This window comes from Peromyscus leucopus, chromosome 18 (assembly GCF_004664715.2).
Source record: "Peromyscus leucopus breed LL Stock chromosome 18, UCI_PerLeu_2.1, whole genome shotgun sequence".
Lineage (NCBI taxonomy): Eukaryota > Metazoa > Chordata > Mammalia > Rodentia > Cricetidae > Peromyscus > Peromyscus leucopus.
In genome coordinates, this window is record NC_051078.1 from 35,951,361 (window position 1) to 35,962,294 (window position 10,934).

At 50.0% G+C, this 10,934-nt stretch overlaps 1 protein-coding gene across 2 annotated transcripts in view; it reads right to left on the minus strand.

Annotated features, from left to right (window-relative positions):
* The window catches only part of Ntn4 (netrin 4), a 106,246-nt gene extending 95,568 nt beyond the window's left edge, over nt 1-10,678 (minus strand). For both annotated transcript variants that reach the window (XM_028880244.2, XM_028880242.2), the window contains exons 1-2: nt 10,154-10,678; nt 6,522-7,051 (exon numbers count right to left, since the gene is read on the minus strand). In XM_028880244.2, coding sequence (XP_028736077.1) covers nt 6,522-7,051; nt 10,154-10,208 — 585 coding nt within the window. In that variant the 5' untranslated portion in view covers nt 10,209-10,678. The remainder of the gene's footprint in view (nt 1-6,521; nt 7,052-10,153) is intronic.
* Nucleotides 10,679-10,934: the final 256 nt, after the last annotated feature.

Here is a 10,934-nt window from a genome sequence, read left to right on the forward strand (position 1 = left end):
GTGTAAGACAGACAATGCCCCCCTCTGGCCTTTGCACACGTGTGCACACATGTGCATACACACAAAAGTGCATACACATGCATAGTACAGACACACACACACACACACACACACACACACACACACACACACAGGACCCTAAGTTACAGATGTTGTTCACTCATGAGAACTTTCCAGAAACCCAGCCATCGTCCAGTCTATCAAACATAAATCGCTTCATAGTTTTTAAAAGTAGCACCCTCTTGTTGACATTCTCCATGTCCTGTGTTGTTTTATTTCCTCCTTAGTATTTATCATACTCCGGTACCTGATACATTTTATTTATTCTCAATTCCCCAACCCCAACCCACCTACGCCTGCGTTAGCATCTAAGTTTTTATTAGGACAGGGAAATTCTGTCCGGTTCACTGATCCACCACCAGCATCTAGAGTGACTGGTCCTGACACACAGCAGCTCCAAAGTTATTTAGATGACTGGGCAGGTGGACATTGGCATCCTTATGAATTGCCCCTCCCTGTCTTTGTCTTCTATTACCCCCAACTTGGTTTCTCCATGCCAACTAGAACTTCTGCCTCTCACCCCTTTCACTTTCAATTTATGAACATTTTCTGCTCTTTCCCAGCTTATCACCCACCCCTCCATTCGTCCCAACGACATATTTATTGACTGCCGAGATGAGCCAAGCCATGTCCTACGCGCCGAGGAAACAGTCGTGAATGAGATTGATGAAATCCCTACCCTTGTGGGCAGACATTGTCTATTCCAGGACCGCTTGTGCTCTTGGCTTCCCTTACTGCTGCCTATGACTCTACTTTCTTCTCTTTGAGTGTGATATATTCACTATGCTCTGGAGGGGGAAGAAAAAAACTATGTGGTCCAGTTGGTTGTGATCCAAATTTTGTGCAGAATGCTTTTAATAGCCAGTTAATGGAGTCAGCAGGGAGAGAGATGGTGTGTGTCTCATCTACCGTTGCTGGAAGCCTGGAAGACTGGGGGATCCTGAATGATTCACTTTCCTACATTTCCTCTACCCAGGGGTGATGTAAGGGGGACGGGGGGCTCTTTTCATCCTGCCCGAGCCTAATCGACTCCCCACCTTCAGCTCCAAGCTTGTTATTATCTACTGCTCTGTCAAATGGACTAAGCCCTAGTTGACAGAGAGTGTTGAAATCAAACCACCTGAGCCCCAGGCCTGTCTGTACCTTTCATGGGAGGCTTTGGCAGCGCTTTACTCCATCCCAGAATTTCCCACCTAGGGTGCTATGGAGCTCTGGAGTCCTGCCCGACCGACACTGGAGTGCTGTTGAAAAGAGAGGCCACGGCCAGACAAATGGAACTGAGTGCCATGTTCCTTGTTCTCTCACTGACGCCAAGGCGCACGATAGCATCTGTGTTTCCAGATGTTTAACTTTGTTGAACCCAGCTGTGGCTGTTCGACTTCGCTCACCAAAATTTCAGGGGTGGGAAACTTAAAGTCCACATTCGTAGGTGGATAGTATTGGAGGTTGGGACTTGGAGCAGTCACTGGGCTTATGGTAGAGGGCGGCGGGTCTAGTAGTTTTATAAGAATAGAGAGACCCCAGCTAGCAAGTTGTTTTGTGGAAACAGGTGATGCTCTTGACTTTGTTAGAATGCTGAGCAGACGCCGGTACCATGACGTTGAACTTGGCAACCTCCAGAACTATAAACCAAATGCACATCTATTCCTGCAAATTGCCTGGACTGAGGCATTCTGTTATAGCGACAGAAAATCGATCATGACCCCAGTCCATGTCTCCTGCGCTAACTTGACCACTGACTCTGTCCATGTTGAGACACACTGACATCTCAGAAGATACTGTTTCTTTGGAGAGAGCCGTTTGGAAAATTCTTCTTCCTCTTTATATCATCCCAATGGATAGCAGCAAATAAATGGCTTTGAGACAGTGAGGAAAGAGGGGTGCCCAGCAGCTCTGGGGGCGTCAATATTAGAGGAAGAACATAATCTAGGGGGCAAACACTGAACTTCAGGTCAGAAGACCTGTGGCTTTATTCCTAACTGTCCCACAGCTTACTACAAGTTGTCGGGCAGACCATGACACTTCTGGGCAACAGAGTCGTCCTCTGGGTAGGGGGTGTGCTTTAAAAAATAACCATCCTTTTAAACTACTGGCCACCTTCAGAAGTCTGTATAGCAGGTTTAACTCCATGGTTTAAAAAGTAATCTTTTGGGGCTGAGTATGTGGCTCAATGTAGAGAGCTTGCCTAGCATGTTCAAGGCCCTGGGTTCAACCACCAGCATCTGTCTCCTACAAAGCAGCCTGAGTGGATTAATGCACCTGTGTTTTTATTTTATTTTATCTTATTTTATGTTATTTTATTTTTTATCTTATTTTATTTATTTATTTTTGAGACAGGGTTTCTCTGTGTAGTTTTGGTGCATGTCCTGGAGCTCACTCTATAGACCAGGCTGGCCTTGAACTCACAGAGATCCACCTGGCTCTGCCTCCCAAGTGCTGGCATTAAAGGCGTGCGCCACCACTGCCAGGTGCACCTGTTTTTAAAGCCCTCTTTCAGAATGTGGTCCCTCCAGCTTTGTGGATGGAGACTCTTTAGATGTGCAGCTGTAAGGTCTCAAAGTTCAGATCCAGATTTCTGAATGAACCCTGGAAGCCAGCTTATGTCACGGGCACAGCTTCTCCTTCCTACTGAAGTTGTGAGCAAGTCTTTCTAAAAATGCAGGAAGATAACAGATCTCTAGGCTGATTGGCAAGCAAGAAATGGAACTTGAGATGTCCTGCTTGAAATCCGAGTCGCTGGCTTGTTTTTCTCAACACTGTTTCCAAAGATACAACCTGGTGATTTGCAGTTAGCCGCAAAATTCATGGGAGCTCAGCACAATTCATTCCGTGCAACTTCTGTTCTAGAGGAGGGGTCAGTTCTCGATAGGTCCTAGGGGGCTTCCTTTGCCTCTGATCTTGAAGCAAGGCTCTCTTTTGCTTGCCAGCTCAGCAGAGAAATTCAGCTCACTGTTGTAAATACTGCTCTAGGGGGTGCTAAGATGAACTCATGTTTTCCTCACCATTAAAACAGAAGTCTGCTCAAACAGCAGGGTTAGCCGAAAGCGTTTACAATGTGGATTTATTATTATTATTATTTTGGCTTTCGAGACAGGGTTTCTCTGTGTAGCTTTGCGCCTTTCCTGGAACTCGCTTTGGAGACCAGGCTGGCCTCGAACTCACAGAGATCCGCCTGCCTCTGCCTCCGAAGTGCTGGGATTAAAGGCGTGCGCCGCCGCTCCGCCGCCGCCGCCGCCGCCGCCCGGCCACAACGTGGATTTTAAAAAAAGGTATCTGTCCCTTGAAATAACTGATAAAAATTGTAGTCTCTGCTTGGAATGTGACGTAAGCACTGGTGACAATGACTACTTGACATTGTGCATGCCTGTGTGCCCATGCACATTTGTGTTTAGGTGCACATGTACATGTGTGGATGCCAGCGGACAAGCTTAGGTGCCGTGCCTTGGGGGGCCGTCTACCTTTTCCTTTTTTTTTTTAAAGACAGGGTCTCACTGACCTGAAGCTCACCAAGTAGCCTGGGCTGCCTGGCCAGCCAGCCCTCAGAATCTGCCTATCTCTGCCTTCCCCGGGCAGGGATTATAAGTGTGTGGCACCATGCCCAGCTTTTTTTTTTATGTGGGTTCTGGGATGGAAAACAGGTCGCTGTCCTTGCGAGGCTAACCCTTGATAGACTGAGCTCTCCGGCAGTTCAGTTTGCGCTTACAACACAGTCCAGGTTAAGCATTGCATTAGTCATCTCTGAGTGACTGTGGCACCTGTTAGTAAGCAGGTGCCCGTCACCTGGTTACTCACTATTTTCGCTGCTTTACAAATACACGTGGCCCAGGTAGCACTGAGGTGTAGAGAGCCGATAGGAGCCTGTGGGTCAGTTCCGAAGCAGTTTGAGAGTTCAAACCATTCACTTGTTTTTAACACAAAGTGTTCTCCACATAAGAAAACAAGGAGCCTATCTTATCTTTGTCTTTCCTGTCCTCGTATCTTTAAAAATGTCCATCAAAACAGCGTATAAAGAAAGGGCTTACAATATTAAGCGAGCTTTAAGGATTATTAAGGAGAATGGGAAACAGTGGCAGACCATGACCTTCCTGGTTCTGGTTTCAATATAGCACTGTTCTGGAGGGCTTTGGGCGTGAACCCCTAGAAACAGGCACTCTGTGTCAGAGACTCAAGGGAAGAAGAAATTCCCATCCTAAACTTTGCATCAGGCGCCTGGCAAGCAGATCCTCTACCAACCCAAAGCAGAACTGCTGGAGCTGAGTACAATGCTTGACACACGGCAGGGACTCCGTAAACGTTGGTGAAGTGCCACCACCTGGGAACCTTGTGAGCAGCTGCATGAATGATTGCTTCGAGCTGCTTATCTTGGTGCCTATAGCCTTCGGGTCATGTGCATTGGATGGATGCCCAACACCTAGCTCCCACTTTCTCAACCGGGGTGGTGTTGACATCTTGGGCTAGATAATTCTGTTGGAGAAGGAGGAGGAAATGCCTCCTGTGCCTTGTCCAGGACTTAACTTTCTCCCTGGCCACCCAGTAGATCCCAAATGGTGCTCACCACTCCTCTCTCAAAGAGCAAAAGTGTCTCCAGACATCAATAAACGTCCTGATGCCAGGGGATTCCATAAAACAAACCCTGGTCACCCATCGTTTATCTAGTCTTTACGTTCATGGTAGCTATCAGCATCAGAAAGATGATACTCTCACTGCCTGCCCCCCTTCTCAATATTTTCCTGTTTTATTTTTTAATTATTTTATTTTATGTGTGTGGGTGTTTTGCCTGCGTGTGTGTCTGTGTACCATGTGTGTGCCTGGTGCCCATGAAAGCCAGAAGAGGGCATTGTATGCCCTAGTACCTGAGTTACAGACAGTTGTGAGCTACTGTGTGGGTGCTGGGACTTGAACCCGGGTTCTCTGGAAGAGCTGCCATCTTTGTGTGTATTCTCATATACCTAGGAAGAATTTCCTTGGGAGCCTCTATGAAAGCTAAAAAGACATATTCCCCCACACACAGGGGAAGGAATATGAAATTGGGGGAAATATATAGAAACTGGACCTGTAGCTGGCAAGACTGGTTTACAGAATGAACATGGCCTGACTTTGGGCCCAGGAAAGAGGACAGACCCGAGTCCTTAAGTGAAATTCATGTATCTGTGAGCCTCAAATTGTCTTTTGTGTTAAAAGGAACTGTCTTCCTTTGCTTGCTACACATTATTGGCATCTTAACACCAAACCTCCAATGTGTGTGTGTGTGTGTGTGTGTGTGTGTACATGTGTGAATTCATGCAAATGTGTGTGAATCCAGACATTGAAAGCTAGCATCTCCTAGCATAACTTTTCTACCTTATTTGTGTGTGTGTGTGTGTGTGTGTGTGTGTGTGTGTGTGTGTAGTATGCATGTACATGTTTGTATACCTGCTCATGGAGAGCAGGGGCTGATGGTGGGCATCTTCCTCAATCGCTTCTCTACCCTGTTTGTGTGCATGTGTGTGATGCATGCACAGTGTGTGTGTGTGTGTTTGTGTGTGTGTGTGTGTAGTATGCATGTACATGTTTGTATACCTGCTATGAGCAGGGCTGATGGTGATTTTCAATGCTTTCACTGTTGTGTGTGTGTATGATGCATGTGTACGATATGTGTGTGTGTGTGTGTGTGTGTGTGTGTATGCATGCAGAGCTAGAGAATGACATCAAGTATCGTTCACTAAGATTCTCACCCTTATCTTCTGACATAGCACCTCTCACTGAACCCAGAGCTTGCCAATTGGCTAGATTTGCCAGCAGGCCTTAGAGATCCATCATGCTTTTTACAGAGGTGCCGAGGCTCCGAACTCAGATCCTCATGCCTGTATCTCAGGCACTTTACCAACTGCGCCACCCCCCCCCCCGGCTCTGCACCTCTCTTTTTGAGACAGGGTTTCCAACTGAACCTATGGCTCACTGATTTGGCCACAGTGACTGGCCAACAAGCCCCGTGCATCCTCCTGTCTCCACCTTCCCAGCGCTGAGTGGCAAAGCCTGCATCCCGAACCCAGCTCTTTCGTGGGGGTTCTGAACTAAGGACATCATGCTTGCAAGGGGAGCTCGTTTCGAATATCAGGAAAATGCCAGCACGTGCTTCCCAAGCAGGCTTTCTCCGCAATGCAGTAAACATCTCTGCTAGCCAGAGGGACCAGCAGCCTTTAAACATCCTGAGCAGAGGGATGGCGCAAATGAAAAAAAAAAAAAAAACAAAACCAGAATCTTAGAATCCTGACTGAAATCGAGCCAGTGGGCAATCTGCTGGAGAACAGCTACACATCCATGTCCAAGGGTGAGAAATAATTTATGACAAAGCTCACCAAAAATTCTAATTTCATTCATGTTGCTACAAGTATAGCTTCATGCTTTTTAAAAAATGTGGGCTGGCAGCATTTTTTCTACCTCTCTTCCCTTACGGTGTAGAATTAAACAGGTGCCCTTACCTCTCCTCCGGTGCATGGAAAAGCATGTGAGTATCTAGACGTGCAAATAGCTCCCTTCTTCACAACATCATCCTCCAGACCGAAAGTAGCTGAGCAGTTTGTTGCAAAGTACTTGTAAGGCTTCCACGTCTTGCCGAAGTCCTGGGACCGGTCCAGCACCATGGCCGCGGGCCTGGGGGACTTGAACACCATAATTAGGTGAGTAAAGTAGAATTCTGCTTCCAGGTCTAACTGGATCTTTTCTCTGTGCACATCCTCTGCGGACTGCCACCAGGTACGGGGAAACCTGAAGGACGAGTCTGCCATGGCAGAGGGCAGGTGGGCCAGGCGAGAGTGAGCCGCGTTACACTTGTCGCACTTGGGCTGCCGGCACGTGAGATCGGCGTTCTCGCTGTAGAAGCAGAACAGTTCAGTGGCGTTCTGACCGCAGGTGCTGTCTGCCCGGAGTTTTCGTCCCAAAGCCAAGTTTCCCATGCGAGGGTTGCAGGCCTTCTCACAGCGGGAATTCGCTCCAGCTACGCCACTCAGTCCTGAGGAAGGAAGAGCATATGTCATTCAAGACAAACCCATTGGAAATAGGAAGGATCTGCTATTTTATCTACCACAGTCGAGATATCCTCCGAAGACCTTGGGCCTTTCTCTATGAGAAGAAGCTACCAAACTGGACCATGAACACTATCCGATACTCACAGTGTATACAAGTACGTGTGTGCTTGAGAGATAGATGATAGTGTGTTCACGTGTGCAATTAGATGTGTGTACAAGTGAGTGTAAACATGTGGAGGCCAGAGAACCTTGGGTATTGTTCCTAAGGTATCTTGTTGCTTTTAGATTTATCGTGTCGTGTGTGTGTGTGTGTGTGTGTGTGTGTGTGTGTGTGTGTGTGTCTGAGTATATGCATGTGCACCACCTGCACACAGATGCCTGAAGAAAGCCAGAATAGGGTACTGGATCCCCTGGAACTCGAGTTGCAGATAGTTGTGAGTCCTAGTGTTCGGTGCTAGGAACAGAACCCAGGTCCTCGGCAAAAGCAGCAAGTGCTCTTAATCACTGAGCCGTCTCTCCAGCCCTTCACCTTGTGTTTTTGAGACAGTGTTTCCCATTGGCCTGGAACTTGCCAAGTAGGCGTGAGACCTGAGATCTGCTGGTCTCGGGCTCTCCAGTGTTGGGCTGTAAGTGTATTATCACACCTCACTTTTGATGTGCTTGCTAAGGATGGAACTCCACGTCTCCTGCTTGTCTGACAAGCATTTTAGCAACTGAGCTTAGCCACGCCCCCCCCATCTCCTTCATTTTCTTTATATTGTTTTTTAACCAGTAAAGGGGTAATTCTCTAGGAAAATCAACACAAGATATTTCATAAATACACAATGGGACCTCATTTCAGAAACCACTGGATCTCAAATGTGTGATATCCATGTCTAGTATTAACTAAATATAACTATTTAAAAAAAAAAAAAAAACCCTCCAAACTACCACATGACAGGAAAGTTTATTGTCCCTGCTCTCTGTTTCTTAAATATTTCTACCTATGGCAGGTTTGTGTAGTACTTATCTGTTAGCTTAGCTGGAGAATGATGACGGTCTGCCATACCAAACCTCTAACAACTGTCATGAACTAAACCTCGTCTTAAAGAGAGTGACTCTCCCTCCCAAAGTTCCCACCCACATTAATGTCTCAGGAGTACTTAGAATGGTAAACAGTACCCACTGATTCACATTCTGGCTACGTGTCATAATCCCTTAATTTGGGTTTGTCATTTTAATTATGAATACCGTAAGCAAAAAATTGTCCATTTGAGAAAAATTAAAACACAGAGGAAAAGAAGGAAAAGGTAACCAAACCCCAAATTCTGGCTAATTGGATGTTTCTGGTTAAGAGACAGACCTCTGAGTTGTTATCACAGGGGCACTGGATAGAGCCAAATGACAGCTTTGGCTGGAGAGGAGAGATGTCCCACAGTGGCAATCACCGCCTCACACAGGCTTGCAACCAAAATAAGGGGTTTCCTCGGGCATTATTTTTTTAAGTGTCAAATGGAAATGTGCACCATGCCCAGACTCTGTTTGCCATTGTTCTGATTAGCGGGCCCAACAGCTGCCTGTGGCCAGAAACACACAAAACACCGTGTGCTATGACTCACCTGTGAAGCATTCCAGGGGAAAAGCGCATACTGCCTGTACAAGTACCTTTGACTTGCAACACTCGCCTTGTGATGTTTATTTACAACCTCCTGATGCCTCCCATGCTTTGTTTTTTTTGTTTTTTGTTTTTTGTCATAACATGGTTTGAAAGGGGGAAAGTTTACGAAAAGTTCACTTCGGGGTTGTGGGAGCGTGGGTGTGTAATGCACAATCAAGAGTGTGAGCAGGAAGAATTCAAGAGAGATCTTTAACAGTGAGACGTTTGACGCAGTCTTGGGGGAAAATAATGAAGGAAAGTTTCCACACCCTAATAATTTGACAATAAGTAGTTATCAGTGAGCAAAAACAGTGGCAACCCTGAAGAACTGACTGTGTGTGTGTGGGGGGGGGGTACACCTGATGGAGGATGCAGACTCTCAAGCCAGCAGCTCTGAGGAGAGACTGGAAGCCGCCCAACCAAAGAGATGCCTGCCACAATGCTCTGAATCTTCCAGTCGGTTCCTCTAACCCACACTCTGGTTTCTGGAGCAAGTCACGTCCATCTGAGCGAGGTTGAAATCGGGGTGCCTCGCAATCTTTACCCTGTACCCCACTGTGCTGTACTTAGCCCAACTGAGAGCCAGGTGGCCTGCGAGAAGGGAGGCAGAGAAGCCGAGAGGGGCTTAGGGACTCAAAAACAGCGAGCCTGGAGCCGGTGGCCTTAGGGCAGGCAGTCCAAGAGAGCCAGGACCGGAGTGGGAGGGAGAGGGCATCTGACGGTTGCCAGTAGTCCAGTTACTGAGCCAAGGAGCAGACCCGCCTCCGACCTCCTGCAGAGCCTCGGCCAGGGTACCGATTCCCCAGGGGCGGTCAGCCAGCTCGCTCGGGCAATCACCACCTGAGTGATCACCCCCCATGGTCCCCAGCTCCGAGTTCTCCTGCGTTGCAGCCACCGCCCCGGGAAGAGGGCGCTCACCCTCACCCCAGGTGGCCCTACCTGCTTCCCAAGTTTACAGAAGGAGATCCGGGAAGGTGGCGATCGCTCCAAAGGAGAGAGCGGTCTCGGCCCACGCACGCCCAGGGTCTCTGGGCCACCCCTCCTCGTCACTCCTCAGGCCATGGAGAGCCCGGGGATGGCGAGCTGGGTCCTTTGTTCCCCTCACCAAGTGCAAAGGCAGTTTTTTTTTTTTTTCTTTCCCCCAAGCCAAACCCAGAAAGAAACACTGATCTCTCTATCTCCTGCAGGGCGTACCCAGGATATCTGGTTATTCAAGGACATGTGTATCTCAGTTGCAGGGGAGGAAAAAAAAAAAATCAAGTGTTTGAAAGTGCGGAGTCGCGGGCAAAGGAGACGGAACATGGCCACTCGCTTCATCCTCGGTAGCCGAGCTCAGGGCTCCCTGTCCGGGGTCCCCTACATCCCCCAGTCCCCGAGCTTGGGGGTTGGGGTGGGGTGGGGAGCAGGAGCAAGGGAAGAGGGGTGGGGGCCCGGCCGCGTCACCACCCACCTGCGGCCACCGCCGAGCAGCCCCAGAGCAGCAGCAGCCGTGCGCAGCTCCCCATGGCCGGGCAGCGGCGGGAGCGGGTGGGATGAAGCGGCAGCGGTCCTCGGGAGCAGCGGGGGCTCTGTGGTTCTTCCTCCTCTCGGGGCGCCAGGCTCGCTTCAGTGGGCACCGTGGGTGCGGAGCCGCGGGCCGGGGCCGCGCCGGGCGGCGGGGTGACCGTCGCGCACCGGCCTGGCGGGGCCCGGGCAGCTCAGGAGCGGCGGGAGCCCCGGGACCATAGCCGGCTGGCCTGGCCGCTGCCCGCAGAGCGGCCCTGAGGGCGGGTGAGCCGCTCGCCCGGGGCTCGGCGCCCGCAGCCGACGCTGAACTTTGCGAGACCTTTCACTTCCCGGCCGCCGCCGCCGCCTCCCGGCCGTCCTCCTCCGCTTTTCCCACCTCCTGTGGCCGCCGCGGCTCGGTCCCGTCCTTCTCCATGGGCAGTTCCATGGGATGCATTTTTATTGCACCGACACCGCGGCGCTCCGGTGCCAGCCCTCCTCCTCCCCTCGCACCTCCACCCCTTCCTCCCGCCCGCCCCCCGCGCTTGACAGCCCGGGCGGTGCAGACGAGCGGTCCGGTCGTCGTCGTCGTCGTCACCGCCGCCCGGGGAGGGGTCCCTGCCGCCCCCGCTGCGCGCATCTCCCCGCCTGACCTCGCGGGTGCCCTCCAGCACCCACGGGCCTCTCCTGGGAAGCAGTCTCCCACCTTCTCCAGGAACATTCCTGAGAGCAGTTGACTCCCTCCC